This window comes from Saimiri boliviensis, chromosome 15 (assembly GCF_048565385.1).
Source record: "Saimiri boliviensis isolate mSaiBol1 chromosome 15, mSaiBol1.pri, whole genome shotgun sequence".
NCBI lineage: Eukaryota > Metazoa > Chordata > Mammalia > Primates > Cebidae > Saimiri > Saimiri boliviensis.
The window spans coordinates 41,127,929-41,151,433 of NC_133463.1; the positions used below are offsets into that span (position 1 = coordinate 41,127,929).

The following is a 23,505-nucleotide window of genomic DNA, read 5'->3' on the forward strand; positions in this document are numbered from 1 at the left end:
CATAAAATTATATTACAATTCTATTTAAATTCTTCCTGAATTCTCACAGTATCATGTGTCTTTGCCATTGATGTTGTAACATAGTTTTAGTAAGATGGGATTTAAAATACCTTTAACAATTGCTAAGTAATTCAACTCAAAATGCTTTTTCACTCTTGATTATATTTTCTGGGTCATCTTCTATTTCCTTTTCAAGCTCAGCTATTAGTTGGTGTGTCTCATTCTTAAAAAGTACATTCTGATACATTTACTGAACTCCAACTCATTACCATTGCTACTCTGCATCGATAGATTCTCTGAGTTAGGAATCCACCATCTATCTCCTGTTTTTCTATCATGTCCTATGCTCTGCATACTAAGGCTACAACCTGGGTCTTTATTCTGTTGCTCTTTGTGGCTCACATACACATGTCTGTCCTTTCAAAGCAGCAGCAAAGCAGCTGAATTACAGCTTTAAATAGGAGGGACAGTTACTGTCAGGCAGGCACCATTGTCTTCCTACCCACTCACTAATCTGTAGTCAGAAGAACTGCCATTAGCACACATTCCTAATTGCTTATTCCACTGCACCACTTAAGAGCTCAGATATTTTGACTTTTTTGTTTTTGAAGACTAGACGACTTCAGCTGCTCCCCTGGGCCCCATAACCTGCTCCTTGCCCTTTGCTCTGCAGACTGAATTCTGCCTCCTGTCCTGGCCTGGACTGACTGACAGGCCACTTCCTGCAGTTAGCTCTAGTAGGAACTATGTCTCCATGCAGGGCCACTGGACTGGGCTGAACTGTGAGACTAATGTTAATGAAGTTGCCCTTTTAGCAAATTAACTTTTCTAATAACCATGGTGGCTAAAGGAGTCTAGTTCTAAAGATTAAGTGCTGTATGTGTTTAACAGGCTTTGCCCAACATCAGACTGCCCTGAAAAAAAACCTTCACTGTTGCCTGCATGTTTCCTTTTGCAAGGTGTTTGTCATTTCTCACTGAAAATATCTAATTTTAAAATGTCTTTTTTTGGTTATAAAATTCTCTTTAAAATTTGTATTATGTATTAAAGTTATAGGAAAAATATTGCCTGCATATGGGTAGCCAGTTTTCTCAACACCATTTATTAAATAGGAAATCCTTTCTTCATTAATTGTTTTTGTCAGGTTTGTCAAATATCAGATGGTTACAGATGTGTGGCATTATTTCTGAGGCCTCTCTTCGGTTCCATTAGTCTATATATGTGTTTTGGAACCAGTACCATGCTGTTTTGGACCCCTTTCTTACACCTTATGCAAAAATTAACTCAAGATGGATTAAAGACTTAAACACCTAAAACCATAAAAACTCTAGAAGAAAACCTAGGCTATTAATATCACTCAGGACAGAGGCCTAGGCAAAGTCTTCATGACTAAAACACCAAAAGCAATGGCAACAAAAGCCAAAGTTGACAAAGGGGACCTAATTAACCTAAAGAGCTTCTGTGCAGCAAAAGAAATCATCATCAATGTGAACAGGCAACCTACAGAATGGGAGAAAATTTCTGTAATTTATCCATTTAACAAAGGGCCAATATCCAGAATCTACAAAGAACTTAAACAAATTTACAAGAAACAAACAAATTCATTCAAAGGATGTGAACAGACACTTCTAAAAAGAAGACATTTATGGGGCCAAGAAACATATGAAGAAAAGCTCATCACCACTGGTCTTTAGAGAAATGCAAATCAAAACCACAATAAAATAGCATCTCACGCCAGTTAGAATGGTGATCATTAAAAAGTTGGGAAACAACAGATGCTGGAGAGAATGTGGAGAAATAGAAACACTTCTACTCTGTTGGTGGGAGTGTAAATTAGTTCAAACATTGTGGAAGACAGTGTGGAGATTCCTCAAGGATCTAGAACCAGAAATACTATTTGACTCAGCAATCCCATTGCTGGGTATATATCCAAAGGATTATACATCATTCTACTATAACGACACATGCACACATATGTTTATTGCAGCACTGTTCACAATAGCAAAAAATTGGAACCAACCCAAGTGTCAATCAATGATAGAATGTATAAAGAAAATGTAGCACATACACACCATGGAATACTACGCAGCCATAAAAAAGGATGAGTTCATGTCCTTTGCAAGGACATGGATGAAGATGAAAACCATCATTCTCAGGAAACTGACACAGGAACAGAAAACCACACACCACTTGTTCTCACTCATAAATGGGAGTTGAACAATGAGAACACATGGACACAGGGAGGGAAACATCACACACCAGGGCCTGTTGGTGGGTGGGGGACTAGGAGAGGGATAGCATTAGGAGAAATACGTAATGTAGATGATGGGTTGATGGGTGCAGCAAACCACCATGGCACATGTATACCTATGCAACAAACCTGCTCATTCTACACATGTATCCCAGAAATTAAAGCATAATTTAAAAAGTTAAAAAAAATTATCCTTATTCCCAAGCACACACAAAAAATTACAGTTAATATTTTGCTCTATTTTTTTCTCTGCATATTTTATCTGTTAAATAGTTTTGGTCATGATGTTTATATAATTTTTTAAACATCAAAAGCAATTGCAACAAAAGCAAAAATTGACAAATGATATCTAATTAAACTAAAGATTTTCTGCACAGCAAAAGAAACTATTATCAGAGTGAACAGTCAACCTACAGAATGGAAGAAAATTTTTACAGTCTACCCATCTGACAAATGGCTAATATCTAGAGTCTAGAAAGAACTTAAAAAAGTTTACAAGAGTGGCCGGGTGCTGTGGCTCAAGCCTGTAATCCCAGCGCTTTGCGAGGCCGAGACGGGTGGATCACGAGGTCAAGAGATCGAGACCATCCTGGTCAACATGGTGAAACCCCGTCTCTACTAAAAATACAAAACATTAGCTGGGCATGGTGTTACATGCCTGTAATCCAACTACTTAGGAGGCTGAGGCAGGAGAATTGCCTGAACCCAGGAGGCGGAGGTTGCGGTGAGCCGAGATCGCGCCATTGCACTCCAGCCTGGGTAACGAGCGAAACTCCATCTCACAAAAAAAAAAAAAAAAAGTTTACAAGAAAAAAAACATTAAAAAGTAGGCAAAGGACATGAACAGACATTTCTCAAAAAAAGACATTTATGTGACCAACAAACACATGAAAAAAAGCTCATCATAACTGGTCATTAGAGAAATGCAATTCAAAACCACAGTGAGATATCATCTCACGCCAGTCAGAATGGTGATTATTAAAAATTCAAGAAACAACAGATGCTAGTGAGGCTGTGGAGAAATAGGACTTTTTTACACTGTTGGTGGGAATGTAAATTAGTTCAACTATTGTGGAAGACAGTGTGGTGACTCCTCAAAGACCTGAAACCAGAAATACCATTTGACCTAACAATCCCACTACTGGGTATATACCCAGAGGAATATAAATCATTCTATTATAAAGATACATGCACACATATATTCATTGCAGCAAAGAATTCCACTATTCGTAATAGCAAAGACATGGAATCAAACCAAACACCCATTAATGATAGACAAGATAAAGAAAATGTGACACACACACACACACACACACACACACACACACACACCCCAATGGAATACTATGCTGCCATAAAAAATGAGATCATATTCTTTGCAGGGACATGGATGGAGCTGGAAGTCATTATCCTCAGCAAACTAACACAGGAACAGAAAACCAAACACCACATGTTCTCACTTATAAGCGAGAGATGAATAATGAGAACACATGGACACAGGGATGGAGCAAATCACACTGGGGCCTGAGGGCAGGGGCTGGGGAGAGGGAGAGCATCAGGAGAAATAGGTAATGCATGCTGGGCTTAATACCTAGGTGATGGATTGATAGGTGTGGCAAACAGCCACGACACACCTTTACCTATGTAACAAACCTGCAAGTCCTGCACATTTATCACAAAACTTAAAATAACATATTTTTTTTCTCTAATCAAATGCTAATTTTTTATGTTATTATTAACACTTTGTGAACATTTCATCTAATAGGTGCATCATACTCATTACTGCTTAATGTTTTGGTTGGATCAGATTACTCTTATAAATAAATTACTATTATAAATAAAACTGCAAAGAACATCTTGGAATAATTTAATTTTTAAATCGTTTTAAAATATTTAAAATTAACTCCTTAGATATACTTCAAATGATAAAATTAGTAAAAATACATGAATATTTTAAGACACTGCATAAAATTTGAAGGAAAAAAGGTATAAACTTGATAATAAAGCATCTCTATCTGACTTTAGCCTCTGGATTGGGCAGTAAACAGCAGAATCCAAGAACGTCAGAAATGGCAATAAAGTAAGAAGTAGTTTAATTCAACTCCTTCACTTTACAATGAGAACATGGGGGCTTAAAAGAGGTTGAATTTTTTAAATAATCCCTTAATTAGTTTGGGCACGTAGTAGCAGATACACAACTTAGTTGCCCATTTCCTGACTTCCAATCCAGTGCTTCTAATGAACACTGAAATCTTCAGGACTGAGTGGGTAGAGGAGATAATTCAAACAAATATTAAAACACAAACTTTCATCATCATGCAATATACCCAGGTAACAGACCTGCTAATGTACCCCCTGCATCTGAAACAAAACATGAAATTATGAAAAACAAAAAACACCCCCCAAACCCCAGATAAACTATGTGGCATCTCAGTTTCAGGTGCAATGTAATATGCTTAATTCAAACAAGGCCCTTGTTCTTGGATTCTTGCATACAGTAATCATAAGCAAAATAGAGGTCAACTCTTAGAGTTTGAAGAGGATCCCTGAGTATTGCGATATTTAGAAATACCAATAAAAATAAATTATCAATCATGTTATAATTCCAATAGAATGAAATTTAGAAAGTTTAATAATTTCTGAAAGAATTTTTGTGTGAAGCATTCATCGTGTATAGCCAACTGATTATCTAGTGAGACTGTGTGGTATTGCCTTTTTGTCTTGTGTCTAAACACGGAAAAAGGAAGCATACCTAGCTTCACTCCTAGTACCTATAACTCCATCAGAAGAATTACTCTCACAAGACACCGAATAGTTCATATAAGTTTTCTAAGGAAATTGTAGGTTGTTTTCTAATTAATATAATTAAAACCAACCAATGCTAAAAAATAACCTATAAGCCACTTTTCTGTGCAGAACTTGCTCATGATTGACATTAAAATATTTCTATAATCTACAATATTCTAGCTTATAATTTGTAATAAGTATTTTCAAACTTTAATGGACTAGGGAAAATACATTTTCATAAAGATAATGGAATTTGCCAATTTTGTAAAATGATTTTATGTATTTTAAAATGATCATCCACATTGTAAGAGTGAGACAAGATGATAGAGGAAAAAGGGCTGTTTGGATTACCATTAATCTAATCACATCCATCTACACTGCTAACATTCATTTCTTCTTTTCTCCTCTCCTCATTTTATATGGGCTCAAACATTCTTCTACACATTGTCAAATTGTTTATTACCATTTATTCCAGTTATTAGAAGATACACAGTCTGTTACAAAAGCATCATGGAATGTGTGAAGATTTTATGATAGAGGAAGCCCTGATGTGGGGCTACAGGGGCTACAGAGGAGCAACCAGGAGGTGGAGCACAGAGTTCTAACTGCTAGGGAACGGGTGAAAACAGAGAATATGTCCATCAATCTTCACCAGTCAGTCCTTAAATAGTACTCTCAATTATACTGTTGTAAAAAAAAGAGACAAAACTCTAAAAACCTAAAATTAGAAAATAAATATAGAATGATTTTAGAGTTGAGGCAGGAAACCTGAACCCCAGTCCTAGCTTTTAGACTTCCCAGCTGGTTGCTCACTTTTTCTGAACCTTGATTTTTCTTCAGTGTGCTTCCAAAAACAAGTACAAATTAAAAACAGTTGGCTTAGTTCTCCCTATTGAAAATATGGAAAGAAATTTCTCTCCCTTCCATTTGATTTGGGCATTTACTTTACACAACTGTTAACTGCAATTACTTCGTCTTCTTTTTGAAATACATATAAATCCACTTGAAGGCTAGATTAGCATTTTGTCAGCTTTATGACCCAGGAATGTCTTTCTCAAGGACCTAGGGAGGCAGAGTGGGGGCAGAAGCCTTACTCCAAATTTCAGAATTATCTCCTGTCATGAGAATATGAAACGTTTGTTTTTCTTCTGCATAAAGTCAATTAGCTAACATAAATAAATGGTCACCCCAATTACCAGGAAAAGTTAGAATGATCTATGACAAATGGTGCTGTCAATCCTCTTGAGGACTAGATACTGATTATATTGAAAATATGTATGTAATAGGCTGCATGTGTTTAGCTATATAAAAAGATAAGGTTTTTTTCTGTCTTCAGTCTCTTAGTAGGTTGCCTGTGATGTGCACCACATTTTGGCTTAATGTTTATTCAACAGTACAAGTTTGCTTTCTCTATTAGCTTTGTGGAAAGGATTCTGAGTTGGGAAAATATTTTATTTGAATTATATTTCCCCAACCATATAATGAGAGACTAACACTGTAACCCTTAAAAATTTTTAGTCTGTAATTTGATTCATTTAGAGATAAATCTTTAGACATGTTTTAATTTCTTTCATGCTACCCTCCGTACAGTAATACAGAAAGAAAACTGTATCCTGGAATCTTGAATAAATGGATAGATTGAGAAGGTGGAGGTGATACGGTGAGCAAAAAGGGAATGAGATAGCACTTCAAAATTAAAACAAACAACGAACTTACAAATTTATCTTAGGTTGGATGCTCAAGACCCTACATTCTCTACCAAGGACTGTCCTAAAACAAGAAACAGGTCACTGGATACAAAGACAATGAACAAAACCAACAAAATAGTGAAAACAAATGAAATCAACAGACAATGAAGATACTCCAACTTACAAGGAAGCAAGGCATTGCCCTTTGGAAGAGGAAATCCACAAGGCATCCTCATTCCAGGCAGGGAGCACTTGCGCAATGACCCGGCAGTATGAGATGCACACATTCCTGCTAAGCTCCAGTAGGGACCAGCTCTGTTGTTGGTGCTCTAACCTCAATACCCCACAGTGAGATGCCAGGAGAATACAGCATAAAAGGCCATACTATTGTGAGTCCTGCTGATGAAGAGATCTTAGCTTCAGCATAGAACCGTGTTTTCACATATACATGAAAAGCAACAATTTCAAGACAGGCTACAGTTTCCAAGGTGTAGTACAGTCAACAGTAAGAAAGAATCAGTTGCCTGTCTTCATTGGCACCTGCCAACTGTAAGAATAATGCGAAATTTCAGCCTTTTTTTTTTTTTTTTAATCCCATGCTCGGTTTACTATTCCTTTTCCACTTCTCCTCACCTCAAAGAAAGAAGAGTCTTAAGTAGCAGGTCAAGTGGTCACGTGTAAAAGGTTCTAGACATCCAAGCATGGTCTTGTTCTTCTAGTCTTTGAAGCTGAGTGGATAAGCCAACCAAGATGTCAGCCCCTTCTTGCTTTCTATGTCCTCCAAGTATGCAGTCATGTGGGTAATCTAAACACCTGGTCTGTAGATCTAGCTATACGGAACTCTACTCTTAGAATTTTGTAGGATTATAAATTTGTCACAGTATAGTAAACTGCCTTGGGAGAAGCAGAACGGAAAGGAATCTTGTGTGATTTGTTCTACTACAGTTTATCCTTGGCTTTTATTGAGAGACTTCATAAGAAGTCTCTTAAGGCATCAGCTTTAAAACGTGTGTGTGTATGTGTGTGTGTGCACGCACACGCAAACATGTATAAATGCTACTCAGGGTGGTACTTGCTATGCTGTTTAGATGACTTCATATGAAGGCCTATATAATAAGTTTATGTCAGAAAACAGAGTTAGAAAAAAATAGTTTCTTCCCACATATTCAAGTATTTTCCTTTATTACGTGGTTACATAGATTATGTTGCTCCTGTTTTCATCCTGGCTGCTAGGAACCTCATAGCTAAGTTTGTTGCTCTCACGTAATACTTTGTGATTGCATAAGTTTTATTAGTGTAATTAAAGTTTGCTTAATTTGCTTGATCTTCCCTGTCAACCTCCCTCAATTCCCACCAAATTATTGACTTTTGCTACTTTTCTCTTTTTAAAATTGGCTGCATGGTTTTACTTCCTTTGATTTTTATCGTAAACGATTTCAAACCAAACAAAAAGAAATGTAGTCTTTCAAATAACCTGAAGGCTAGCAACATAAATCACAAAGGTCTTAGAGATGATTCTCTGCATTAAGTTCTCTCTCTACCTCTACCCTATTCTTTCTATATGCAAGAAGATATTAATGGATATTCATGCATTAGAAATGTAACAGAAAACTGCAAATAGGCCATTCTTTTAGCCTAGCAGAGAGAATTGCCTGCAGCAGAACTATTTTAATGGGTATTATGTCAGCACTTTTTTGAACATTTTAAATAAAAAGGTCTATAAGTTATATTTGCTTAGTGTTAAATGTGAGGAACATACTATAAGTAAAATGATCTCTTAAAAATTTTCTTATTTTTAAAGAAGTTATAGGAAACATTAACCTGTTTAGTTGACTGTGTGACATTTAGCAACATCATAGCTAAAGATACATAAAACAATCTCTTAAAGTTGGATGCAGTGACTCACACCTGTAATTCCAAGACTTTGGAAGGCCAAGGCAGGCGGATGGCTTGAGTTTGGGAGTTTGAGACCAGCCTGGACAACATGGCAAACCCCCAACTCTTACTAAAAATGCAAAAAAGAATTAGCAGGCATGGTGGCATGTGCCTGTAGTCCCAGAAACTCAGGAGACTGAGGTGGGAGGATCACTCAAACCAGGGAGGCGGAGGTTGCAGTGAGCTGAGATCATGCCCACTGCTCTCCAGCCTGGCAATGAAACAAGACCCTGTCTTAAAAAACAAACAAATAGGCCAGGCACAGTGGCTCATGCCTGTAATCCCAGCACTTTGGGAGGCTGAGGTGGGCAGATCACGAGATCAGGAGTTTGAGACCAGCCTGACCAACAGCATGGTGAAACCCCATCTCTACTAAAAATACAACAGTTAGCCAGGCGTGGTGGCACACACCTGTAATCCCAACTACTCGGGAGGGTGAGGTAGAAGAAGCACTTGAACTTGGGAGGCAGAGGTTGCAGTGAGTCGAGATTGTGCCACTGTACTCCAGCCACAGCAGACTCTGCCTCAAAAAAAAAAAAAAAAAAAAAAAAAAACCCTCCTCAAATACTTTATTATAGACATTTTCTTTGAATAATCATAATGATGAGGATAACTAAAACTTGTAGACTATCTCTAGCAGTTCCAGGCTCCTTAAGTGCGTTACCTTTTAGGGAACTTTTATATCTTCCTTTATGCAGCCCAAAAAGCTGAGGAACGAAGGACAGACTTCAAAGCAGTGCTAATGCTCAGGTTGTTTTAGGAGGGAGGTCTAACACTTTTTCCACCAAGCAAACTGAACAAGCATACATAAAACATCTGCACAATTTTAAACCACCAATAAAGTGAATGTTTGGCACCTTTTCTAGTACAACAGCATTTCAACATTCATTTGTGAAGATTTCTGAATTAGAGAACTCTCCCTCAATTACCCAGATGTATAGATAATCAGCTTTGAGTTTTAGAAGTATACACCCTTTCTGGTATTTTCTCTTGTGGATCTTGGTAACCATACATCAGTAGTTTGGTTGCATAGGAAAGATGGGATCCTGAGCAGAAAGAGACTGCAATTGCTGCACAGACCTAAGCAATAACATACTTTCAAGGTGAACCAGGGAGGTTGGTCAGTGTTTGGGATTGCGTCAGTTTCAAAAGGACGGGATGTGTTAATACGGGGGGTAGGAGAAAACATTTCTCTCTCCTCCTCACACTGTACTTTGAGTAGACCCATCTGGCTAGGTAGGTGAAACGAAAGGAAGCTTTTGCCAGTGCAAAGGGAGATAATGATACTGAAAATATTTTTTTCTGCCCCTCCTGCCCTCCCCAACACTGGAAATATTAAGCTTCTGAAAGTGAATGTGTATTATCCTTGATGTTATAAAAGGAGACAGAAAAGAAATAAAATGATCAATAGCTAATGGGTAAACATTTCTCAGCAAACAGTACAAGTCAATGAAGTGAAGATGACTAGGATGTTTTTCCTTCATATTGATTTTGCTATTTAGCACTAGGTGAAATTAGCTTCCATTACTTTAATTTCTATTTTCAGTCTTCTAGGGGACATTTTAGGTGATTTGAGGGTCCCTTTTCTCATGATGTGTTAGAGCCAGCATGAAGGATGAAAACAAAACTCACATAGATTCAGTCTTGAATGCATCACCACAGATATTTTGCCGCAGTCACCTTACGTGGTCTGTATTCTGAAAGTTATTTTTTATCATTGAAGTTATTATAATATAATCCACATTCGTGGTGAACATCACCAATTGTGATAATCTTAAAATGATGGCTGTAACTGTAGGTTATCTTGTGACAATCTTAAAGACTCTTGAAATGACTTGTGGTGGCAATCTTTGTTCTCATGGGCATCTGGGCAGGATGGGAATGTTGCCACCAGGGGTATTTGTATGATAACCAAAAGCAATATTTGGCAATAGTACCAAATGATTGATCATTACAGAATCAATGGGATGAAATCATATGTCTTATTGAGCTGAGTTCCCTGCAAGTAGGAGGGATTCACCTGTAGGTGAATAAAAATCTGTTCTTGTTCAGCTCTGATAAATAGTGTCTTGATTCTCTGATGTATTTTGTTAATGTAACATCAAATAGGAAAGGTCTGTCTACTTTACAAACAGAAGCAAAACCATCATACAATTATTCTCATTTAGCAATTATTGAGCATTAATTGAAAGTTGGCATGCTGGAAAACTCACTTCCTGGGGGAGAATTATTATTTTAGAGCACCACAGATACTGTGTAATGTATATAACATATTTGAAACAGCAATTTCTTAAAAATTATAATGTTTTCCCTAGAGAATGGATTAGCTATTCACCATTAGGACCAGGTCTAATATTTATGAAATGTTCACAAATGATTAATTGTGTTTCATTTACAAATAGACTCTAATGGGAGACATTTTTATTTGAAGTGCTATTTTAATGAATTGTCTGTCTTTATGAATCCATGTCCAAGACTGAAACAATTCCTTTTTGCTCCCTTTCCTTGACCTTACACCTGAGCCTGCCACTGCTTATCATGTGTTTCCTATTTCGTCTATTCAAATCATGTGATCATTCCTTCTGTAGCCTGAACTAGAAAACCTTGGACATATTTGTGACTCTCCCTCTCCCTCACACTGCATTTCCAATCAGTCACCATGTTTAAGTGGTTCCTTCTTGCCTACCAAATAAAAGGAGTCAGCTCTCCTTAACCTGCAGATACATTCACAGCCTGGGAACCATAATGTCTTAGTTTTCCATTCTCTACCAAGCAGACTATCCTCGCCCCCACTATGAGATGCCTTTCCCTCTCTTTCTCCCTTCAAAAGGCAGCTCAAGTGTTGTCTCCTTCCTTTAACTTTCCAGATGTTTTTACTCCCTCTCCCTAGACAGAATCAGTAACCCCCTCATTTATTCTCTTATGGAAGTGTATGCATACTTCTCAGTTTTCTTTATTTATCTATGCATCTAGCTTATGCATAAGACTGTAAGGTTTTTGAAGTTTCACGGTTTTATTTTTGCATCTTCTATGTATACCATGTTTACTTAGCACATAATAAGGCCTTAATGAAGCTTGCTTGGCTGAGTCGAAAATTCTATTAAAAGAAGAAACAAAACAAAGTTATGACTCAGCGGATATTTCATGTGAATACCACTGTGTGATTGGTAATGGAGATAAAGCAGATGTAGGTGAAAAAGAAAGTCTGACAGCAGTTCACTTAGTGGTCCAAATAGAATACTTACAGAGACATAGCAGTTTAGAGCAGAAAGGTAAATCAGAGACTACCTTCATATAAATAACTTACTTTCATTACATTATTCTCTCTCCTCACCCTGCTGCCTGCCATTTTCTATGTTAGTTTCCCAGAAAAGCACTATTACAGTCCCTGGACCATAGTAGACACACAATATCAATGAAAGAACAAATGAAACAATTCCCCCTCTTTCATTTTACAGATAAGAAAACAGACTCAGAGATACAAAGAAGAGGAAAGCTGAAACCATCCCTTTTCCAAGCTGCCACTATATTCTCTACATTGAACTAAATGCTTTTACTTCATTTACACAACTTTATCCTCTCAGGAAAATTATACAACTATTATGTTACGTAAAGAACTTATTTGAAGCTTAAAACCTGTGCCCTGTGATCACACCATGACCCTATTTTTTAATGCAGTGTTTATTGTATAGTATTTCCTCTGCCACTTGCTGGCATGGTATTCATGGACAGTAATAGGACTGATGATTGGTTTGATGCTCAGAAAATCTCTGCTTTCCTTATCTGTGTTTTTTAGATGGAAGCAAGTGACTAAATACAGGAAGCTATGATCTAGTGGCAAGATTATTAGACTTGAAGGCTGAAAATCAGAGCTCAGCTCCTAATCTTGTGATCTTACCTTGAACAAATCCTTTACCGTCTTGGAAACTCAGGTTTCTCATTTATAAAGCATAGTACATACTACCAATTTTGTAGAGTTATCTGATGAACAGATGAATAATGAATATGAAAATAGAGTTTGTCCACATACAATTAAGGTATTCTTTTTATTAAGCTGATGTAAGAATGAGGAAATGTGTATAAAAAGGCTTCCTCAGCTATACATTCATGTTCTTGTATTCTCTTTGTTACTGTTTTGCAATTTCAGTGTACCACAGCCTTAATTTGTGTAAACAGATAAAAGCAGAATAAATAAGCACTTCCTCACTAATATGACTTCTATGCAATATAGCATATTTAAATAAAATTCTGCTTCTAATTCTTTAGAACACAATTGAACAGTAATAGAGAAATAATAGTTAAAAAGACATTTATCTTTGTCATGAGCTTCCATTCTCATAAGAAAATCAAAGCAATCCAAGAAAAGAGACAATATGAAAATTAACATTATTAGACAGACAGTAGTAACTCTTTGACGAGAAAAGAAGCCATTGGCAGCTTGTTTTGGCAGTAACTGAAAATATGACTTTTCAAATGTTCTGTATTAGCTGCAGCTCTGAATGCGTATATTTACAAATGAATCTGATAAAAATAAAATTTGCATTTCTCAGTTAGATAAATCATGTCCTTTATCTCAAGCAAGGTACAGAATATGTCATTTGTTTCCTGTTGATGACTTCATCTCTGCTTTTTAATGTCAACATTACCCCATGACCCAGTATCAACATTTGTTATGTTCTATTGCTTTCCATTTTTAATAAAATATTAAAAAACCAAAGTAAGAGAAATTATGATGTATTTTTCAGTATAGCTCTAAAAATCTCTGAATACAGTAGAGAGCCCTGGGGTACCGGGCATGAATAAAATCGTAGAAGGGATCTAGTTCTGACCCTCATCCTAGCATTCAGAAAATGAAGCTATATGTGGCTGAACAGAAGATATACCAGTTTTTACAGAACAGAAACAAGGAAAGAACTCCAGGCTATCTTTGAGCATTCTTCTTACTATACTAAATCAGAAAATAATCAATTTTAACACATATAACTTAATTCTTTTTTATCCAAATGATATCAGGAAAAAAGGAAGCTTTGCTCAACACTTTTATGTTAACTCTTCAGATGTGGATACTGATGGACTGATGATATGTATCTTGTAGAAAACTAAATAAATTGGATGATAGGAGATCTCAATAGCCTGGAACAATTGGCTATATCTAACAAAAGAGAATTTAACAGCGATAGACACAAAGTCAGCACTTACAGTACAAAAACTAATGGCAAAAGTACATGAAGTGGGACATATGGTTTAACAGCAGAACATAATTTTTTTCAGCAGTGGCTGTTTTTAAAGAACTAAAAGTTATATAAGTTTACTCTTGTACTTTTTCCCAAATCAACTCAATTCCACTTAACATAATGGAAGTATATACAGAACAACAAAGGTGTTAAATCTGGTCTACTCTCTCCACCTGGATTCTCAATATAGATACAGACACTGACAAATTGGGACATGTAGAGAGGAAAGACCAGAGTGTTAAGTGACTCAGACCCAAGCCCTTTGGGCAAGGTTAAAAGGAATTGAATCTGTCTCTTTGGAGAAGAGAACTACATTTGTTGTATGGGAAAAATGGGCATGAGAGGAACATGTATTTTGTAATAAAAAAGGCTGACTGATTGAATGGAAAGAATTTAAGGTACAGAGCGCATGAGTTTGAGTATTGGCACCATCGTTAGTCAGTGGTGTGACCCTGAGAAAAATCTCTAAGAAACTGCATCTCAGGTTCTTGAGCTACAATATGAGAACAGGAATATCTACCTTGCAAGAGTCTTGTGAAAACTAAATTAAACGACGTATGTAAAATATCTACAGTACATGGAATGCATTTAATAGCCAACCACAGTCTGGGCATAGTGGCTCATGCCTGTAATCCCAGAAGTTTGGGAGGCTGAGGTGGGCAGATCACCTGAAGTTAGAATTTAAGACCATCCTGGCCAACATAGTAAACTATCCTGGCCAACATGGTAAAAATAAAATAAAATAGCTGGGTGTGGTGGCAGGTGCCTACAATCTCAGCTTCTCAGGAAGCAGAGGCAAGAGAATCACTTGAACCTGAGAGTCAGAAGTTGCAGTGAACTGAGACTGTTCATTATACTCCAGCCTGGGTTAACAGAGAGAGATTTCTCTCTCTCTCTCTCTCTCTCTCTCTCTCTCTCTCTCTCTATATATATATATATATATATATATATATATATATATATATATACACACACACATAGAGAGAGAGAGAGTCAACCAACATTGACCTTTCCAACCAGCGCTCAGGTAGAGTCATTAGTGATTTTTTTTAAATTGCATTTTAGGTTTTCGAGGGGACGGAAGGCAGAAAACCACACTGCCATGTGTGTACCTGTGCAACAATCTTGCATGTTCTTCACATGTACCCCAAAACCTAAAATGCATTAGTGATTTTTATTAGATTTTATTAGATAAGTATCTTGTAGAAGGATTATATAAGCAGATATGAGAAGGTTAGGCATCTGAGATCCTTGCCAATGCAGCAAGATTGTTTATGTGTTGACCAACAACATTTGTTGTACTTTATTCTAATAAGGATTATTATTTAAAATAGTGGATGCTTTACAAGTTATATTGCCTTATAAAACTACAAGAAACTTTCACTAATATATGTAATAAAATCGTGCTTATTTACTTACCTATAAAGTGCAGAAAGGGGCCTCTTGTTTCCAGGTTTTGGTCTGTATGGTTTGGGCTCTCCTGCCATGTTGATATCTGAAAGCATAAAATAAAACAGCACTGATTAAGAAAATATCAAACCATTTGAGAAAAGTAAATCATAAACTTCTATTTTTCTTTTTGCTATTTGTTTATGCAAATATTACACACCATTAATTCATTCAACATATATTTATGGAGCATTTACTCTCTGCCAGGCACTGTTTGAGATACATCATGTACAAAACAGATTATGTCTCTGCCCTGTGGAACTTACATTCTACTGGGGGAAGAAAGTAAGAAACAAACATAACCAATAACAAATATATATACATATTAGAAAACGATGAGTACTAAACAGTCAAAATGTTGAGTAAAGTGAGGAGAATCAGGAATGCTTCCCTATGCCCCTAAAAGACAGGGTCTTGCTCTGTTGCCCAGGCTGGAATGCAATGGTGCAATCACTGCTCACTCTAACCTTGAACTCCTGGTCTCAAACAATCTTCCTTCCTCTACCTCTGAAGTAGCTAGGACTACAGGCATGTGCCACTATGCCTGGCTAATTTTTTAAATTTTCTGTAGAGATGAGGTGTGGCTAGGAGGCCCAGGATGTCTCAAATTCTGGCCACAAGCAATTCTCCTTCCTTAGCCTCCCAAAGTGTTGAGATTACAGGTGTGAGCCATTGCGACTGGCCAGAAATGCTTCACAAAACAAAAAGAGAATGAAATATCCTTCTGACTTTCAATTTCCGCTAAGAATTTTTCAGTATGCATAAACATTTGGATGAAATATAGTTCTGTTCATAGGAGAACTTATTAAATTTCCCATGGTATATTTTCCATTTATATAGAAAAGGAAGCTACAAGGGTTTGATCATAGATCATACCGTGTTTACTAAAGAAACAACAAAATGCACTCAGCAACTGGAATATGCAGTTACAGAATTCCAAGGTGGTCAAAAGGAGAAGAGAGCACATATTTTTGCCTTCATGAACTGAAAATATTATCGTCTCTGAGACAGACAAAAAGAGGTTTAAGTATGTGACAAAACAGTCTATGCATACAATTGACTAACCTCAATCTTAAAGATATATGTAAAACTGTTAAGAAATTGGAAAGTTGGGTGGAGAAGGTTTGGAAGGTAATATAAATAACTAGATTGAATAAAGTTATAATTTCCAAATGATGATAGGGAAATCTAAAGGAGATGAGCTACAAGAAATCAGGGATATTATTCTGACAGAAAGGAAAGGGAAAACTTCTATTTCTTGCACAGTGGACTACATGTACTGAGCTATCCACCACTGAAAACAACCAAAAATTCTGGATAAAATTTGAATGTATCTTTTAAAAAAACGTAACATAAAACTAGCAAAAAAGTAAGGGATTTGAAGAATATCCCACACCTGAGTGGAAATAGGAAATCAAATAGAAAAAGAACACTGCACCTAGCTTCTTCCTTAAAGATATTTGCTGCAGCCAGAACATGAGTTTTAGTTTTCACATCCTTGTGGTTCAGTGAAGACAGGTGACTATGCCCAGGTTAAAGAATATGAGACAAATAATCACTGGATTCAACATATGTGACAAAAATCTTTAGCAACTAGGAAGAGAAGACAAATTCCTTACTTAAGAATATACACAAAAGTCTGTATTAAACATTATACCTAATAGTGAGACATTGGGAAAATTTGCTTTAATATAAGGGAATTTAAAAGGACACCCACTATATTCAACTCTATATAACATTGTACTAGATGTCCTAGTCAGTGCAGTAAGACAGGACAGCAATTTTAGAAATGAGAGAGAAGAAATAAAACTGTCACTAATTGCTGATGATACATGGGTTTACATAAAAAATTGTAAAGCGTCCACAGATTATTATAATTAATGAGAAAGTTTAGTAAGTTTATTGAATGCAAAGTACAAAATTCAATTGTATATCTCTATACAACAATCCATATACAACAAATACGTCTAAAGTATATTATTTATATATTATAAAAGGCAAAGTACTAAGGGTAAATCTATTATAACATTTGAAAAACCTTAATGGAAGAAATTATAAAACTGTATTGAAAAATCTTACAGTAACCTTACATAAACAGAAAAATTAGAAGATTCAATATAATAAATATGTCAGTTCTCTTCAAGATAATTATGGATTCTGTGTAATTCCAGTGAATCCCAAATATTTTTTATGTGTATGCCGGAAGCTTGACAAGCTGCTTCTAGAATTTATACAACAGAACAAAGGCCAAACATAGCCATGATATACTTGGAAAAAAGGTATGAAGTTGGTAAAATTGCCTCATCAATATTTGTTTTAAAGCTGTGGTAATTAAGACCGTGGAATTGGTACAAAGATAGGAAAGGGACCAATGGAGCAGAATAGAGAACCACGAAACACATACACCTGGGTATGTGACAAACCTGTACATGCATGCAATTGACATATATACCACATGGAGCTGACATAGCAGATCGGTGAGGGAAAGACTGGTTCTTAAATAAATGATACTGGAATGATTGGTTATCCACAAGGACAAATATAAAATTGAACATCTACCTACGCCATACCAAAAAAATCAATTACTGTTGCTTAAATATGAAAGGCAAAAATATAAAATATTTAGAAAGCAATAAAATAGAATATCTTTATAGGCTAAGAGTGTGGGAGGATAACCTTAAACCAGACACAAAAAATCATTAACCTTAATATATAAAATTGATAAATTCTGCTTTATTAAAATTAAGAATTTCTGGTCATCAAAAGCCACATAAAGACAGTGAAAAGAACCGTAAGTTTGACAAAGGATTTGTATCTAGGATACATAAGAAATTCATGCATTAATAGGAAAAAGAAGCAAAAACCTGGTAAAGGCACTTTACACAAGAGGAAATATGAATGGGGAATAAACACTTGAAAAAATTCTCAAGCTCATTAGTAGTGGGAAATGAAAGTTAAAACACCGTGAGATACAAATGAAACCCACTGAATTTACAGTTTACAAAGTCTGATAATATCAAGTGTTGGCATTTTTGAGCAACTAGAATGTGTGTAGAATGCAGATGTAAGTGTATGGTGGTAAAAACCTATTTTGAAAAATAATTCAGCAGTTTCTAATAAACTTAAAATTTTAAAACTCTATGATCCAAGAAGTATGCACTTAAACTTTTACACATGTGTACCATATGATACATACAAGTGTGTTCATTGTAGTACATTGGAATTGAAAAGATTTCTGGGAAAAACCCTACAAATATCCATTGTGTTTTTAATAGGATAAACAAATGGTAGCATATTTACAAAAAGGAATACTATACAACAGTAGAGAAATGACAGATGGAGGGAGGGGGAGAGGGAGGGAGGGAGGGAGAGAGAGAGAGAGAGAGAGAGAGAGAGAGAGAGAGAGAGAATATGAATTAGAGCCATAGGAAACATTAATAAACTCAGAAAACTAACATTGAACGAAAATAATGTTCTGGAAAAATACTGGCAGTATAAATTCTTTCATGTAAATTGAATCGCAAAATTGAATGATAGATTGTATAAGGATAAAGATATACAAGATAAAACTAGAAAAAAAAACCTTCTACACAGCAAAAGGAACAGTCAGCAGAGTAAACAGACAACCCACATAGTAGGAGAAAATCTTCACAATCTATACATCTGTTAAAGGACTAAAATGCAGAATCTACAAAGAACTCAAACAAATTAACAAGAAAAAAAATAATCCCATCAAAAAGTAGGCTAAGAATATGGATAAACAATTCTCTAGAGAAGATACACAAATGGCTAACAAACATATGAAGAAATGCTTAGCATCACTAACTATCAGGGAAATGCAAATCAAAACCATAATGAGATACCACCTTACTCCCACAAGAATGGCCATAATCAAAAAATCAAAAAATAATGGATGTTAGTGTGGATGTGGTGAAAAGGGAACACATCTATGCTGCTGGGGGAATATAAACTAGTAACAACCACTATGGAAATCAGTGTGGAGATTCCTTAAAGAATTAAAAGTGGAACTACCATTTGATCCAGTAAGCCTACTACTGGATATCTACCCTGAGGAAAAGAACTCATTATAAGAAAAAGGTACTTGCACATGCATATTTATAGCAGCACAATTAGCAATTGCAAAAATATAAAACCAGCCCAAAGGCCCGTTATCAACAAGTAGATAAAGAAATTGTGAGATATATATATATATATATATATATATATATATATATATATATATGATGAAATACTACTCAGCCATAAAAAGGAAGTTACTGGCATTTGCGTCAACCTGGATGAAATTGGAGGCTGTTATTCTAAGTAAAGTAACCCAGAAATAGAAAACCAAACATCGTATGTTTTTCACTCTTTTTTTTTTTTTTTTTTTTTTTTTTTTTTTTTTTTTTTGAGACGGAGTTTCGCTCTTGTTACCCAGGCTGGAGTGCAATGGCGCGATCTCGGCTCACCGCAACCTCCGCCTCCTGGGTTCAGGCAATTCTCCTGCCTCAGCCTCCTGAGTAGCTGGGATTACAGGCACGTGCCACCATGCCCAGCTAATTTTTTGTATTTTTAGTAGAGACGGGGTTTCACCATGTTGACCAGGATGGTCTCGATCTCTCGACCTCGTGATCCATCCGCCTCGGCCTCCCAAAGTGCTGGGATTACAGGCTTGAGCCACCGCGCCCCGCTGTTTTTCACTCTTAAGTGGGAGCTAAGCTATGCGGATACAAAGACATAAGAATGATACAATGGACTTTGGAGACTCGGGGAAAAGGGTAGGAGGGGGTGAAGGGTAAAAGACTACAAACTGAGTTCAGTGTATACTGCTTGGGTGATGGGTGCATGAAAATCTCACATGTCACCGCTAAAGAACTTACTCATGTAACCAAATACCACCAGTCCCCCAAAACCGATGGAAATAAAAAATTTTCTAAAGAAAGAAGGTAGAGATAAGCAATGAATCCAGGATGAAGGTTATCTCTAAAGGAGTAGAAAGATATGGGACTTGGAAACGACACCCAGAAAATTAAAGTTAATAGTAAGGTACTATTTCTTAAATTGGGTGATAATTGGGTGATAAGAACATGGCTTTAAATTATAGCATTATTCCTCATAACTTTTTTTATTCTGTATGTAATTTATAACTAATAAAGAATTTAAAAAGAAAATAAGGATGAAAATTATAAATTATGTGTTGATAAATATTTACATCAGAGACAGTGGGTTTTTTTTTTTTAAATCGGAGACAGTCTACCTCTGTTGCCTAAGGCTCACTGCAACTTCCTCCTCCCAGTTTAAGAGATTCTCCTGCCTCAGCCTCCTCAGTAGCGGGGATTACAGGTGCCTGCCACCCTGACTGACTAATTTTTGTATTTTTAGCAGTGATAGGGTTTCACCATGTTGGCCAGGCTGGTCTCCAACTTCTGACCTCAAGTGATCCACTGACCTAGGCCTCCCAAAGTACTGGGATTACAGGTGTGAGCCACCTGGCTGGGCCCAGAGACATTAAGTTTTAGTGAACAAGTGTTTTTAGCAGATTGTGAGCTGGTATATTTAAGAAAGGAGAACGTTATGGGGTATAAGAAGATCATTAGAAACTCCATTTAGAACTTCAAATCTGATTTGAGTGAGATATAATTTAGGGTTTCGAGTAGAGGAAAGACCCAAATCATGAAGACAGTGACTCTTGTATGACTTGGAATAAAGTACAGCCAAGATAGAGGATGTCTGAATGTTTTAGATGTGACACAGTTGTAACCAAAAAAGCATGTAAAATAAAAACAGATTTCTACAAGATTTTTAAGCTTTGTAATAATGGTAGAGGCACATGCCCATGAAAATATCATCAGACATCTTTTATGTATTTCTAGCTTAGACTTGATGACATAAAATAAACATGTAAAATTATTCTCATCAATAAATAAAAAGCTTGAGACTTAAGTCTATTGACAAAATATTGTAGCATTTATCTTGTTTTTAAAAATAATATACTGTCAGTGATTCTGAAGACACACTTAGGAGCTTGACAGCATATTCATAAGATGAAAAACCTTTCCTGAAATATTGTTAAACTCAGTATTTCCACAGAGTAGCCTCCCTTCAAAGGTATTAAAAAACGCCGAAGAAAATACTTCGTCACTTGAACATTGAAGCATGTTCAAACGCAGAATTTTCTTTCTGTTGTATGGAAATTTATGCTTAAATACAGATGGTCATGGAGTTTTGACAGTTCAACGTAACAATTTTTGAGTTTCTGATGATAGGAAAGCAATTTGCATTCTGTAGAAACAATACTTCTCTCACTTTGCTGGGCAGTGGAAGTGAGCCACAGCTCTTAGTCAGCCACGCATTTTCAATTTATAGCATTTTAAACTTACTATGGGTTTATTGAGATGTAGCCCCTTCCTAAGTGAAGAATATCTGTATGCATATTTACATTTTGTGCAGTGCTATATTTTTAATCATCTAAAACCTAGTTATAGTTGACAGGGAGAACAGTGAAAGGGGCAGAAAGTATTCCATGGAGGAGGATACAGCGGGCAAAGAGATCAGGTAATCATAGTGAACATAAGCTTTGCCAAGATCTGAATGAATGAGCATCCCCTTTATATTGATCTTTGTAAATACAAGATCGAATCGGGTATTCAGAACAATCCAGCTTTGTTGGAAACCATGGCTTAGGTTCTCATGCCTCAGGAGCTGTTGGACTTGAAGAGACCAGACACACAATATGGCATCTTGGCAGGAACTCTGTGGTCACCAACAGAGAGATCTCCTAAGGTTTTGTTCCCTGATTATCCTGGAACTGTGTGTTACTCACAAAATAGAGTAAATGGAAGAATAACCCAGGTTCAATTTTCTACACTCTCGTTAAGTTAGGGGCTTTGTAGTAAAACATTGAGATACAAAAAAATAAGGTGTTATTTCTTTGGTTTCTGGATTTAAAACCATTCATGCAAAATATTAATGTATAGAGTTCTTAAATTGTTCTCAAGAAATGATTTGGGTTTAATCACTCTCAATAAATGCTTTTGGTATATTCCAAAAAGCCTAGTTAAATGTTTAGTCATTGTGCAGAAGTACCTTTACAGGTGCCTATATACTAGGCTGGTCGACCTTGTTATTTGTCTATTAGAATCATATTCTTGTGGGTGAGGCTTGAGAAAACCAAATAGGCACCATTTACATGAATTCTTTTGATAAGGCTATTTCTGTTTGGGTGTGCTATACATCAGATCTGTGTGGAGGAGCTAGCTACCCTCTCTCCTTTCCAGCCATAGGGATGAAGCAGAAGAGAACCAGCCATAGGTAAAGAGAACTCTACTTGTGGTTCGTTTATGCCTGGTGACAGCACACCCCTACTTGAAGGGAGAAGGTCTATTTGCATTTTGTCATGATTCTCTGTAAGTACAGAACAGACCCATCTTGATTTTGAAGTTTCAATATTTCAAGTTAGCATGAAAAAAGTATCAAAAAAGTACAATTTGTTCCAAAGTTATCCTTCTGATACTAAACTTCAGGTTCAAACATTTGAAAATTATCCTGTCAGGCTACTAACTGTATCTTTTCAGAGTAAGTTAATTAAAAATGTATTAACTCTTCTCAAAAATTTAACCAATTTTCTTTTCTTCTTTAAAACTGAATAAGCAATACCATGATACCGTGACAGAAATAACTGTCAAGTTACAGAGCTGAAAAAAGTTAATGAGCTAAACCTATTCTGACTTGAGGCAAATGAGATGAAGCAAATGGAGATGGGTACTATTCCAAAGTGTCATTCACCAAAATAATAACCAGCCACATAAATATGTTTATTTGACCAATCCTCGTAAGCATACTATTAAAGATGATCGCAATGGCTATTATTTCATACTTCTGACTCTTGGGAAGATACTTTCAATTCTGCACCCAAATAGATGTTACTCTCCCTCCTCGCACCTACTTTATTACACCATTTCCATGACATGGAGTATGGGTGCCCTTTGCCTATGGACTTCTAAAGGGCAGTCATAATTTCACTCAGCTTCTCTTATGCCCTTCAGCACCCCATACACTGTTGTTTATGCTTTAGATGCTAAATGGGTCTATGGTTAATAAAATTTATACAGACCAAAAGGCATATCTGTATTTGGCTACAGTGAATCTAACCAAATACTTT

The 23,505-nt window shown here is 36.2% G+C and overlaps 1 protein-coding gene across 19 annotated transcripts in view; it reads right to left on the minus strand.

Moving 5' to 3' along the window:
* RALYL (RALY RNA binding protein like) overlaps positions 1 to 23,505 on the minus strand; it is a 768,288-nt gene that overhangs the window by 196,288 nt on the left and 548,495 nt on the right. For all 19 annotated transcript variants that reach the window (XM_074386931.1, XM_074386928.1, XM_074386927.1 and 16 more), the window contains one exon: positions 15,315 to 15,390. In XM_074386931.1, coding sequence (XP_074243032.1) covers positions 15,315 to 15,390 — 76 coding nt within the window. The remainder of the gene's footprint in view (positions 1 to 15,314; positions 15,391 to 23,505) is intronic.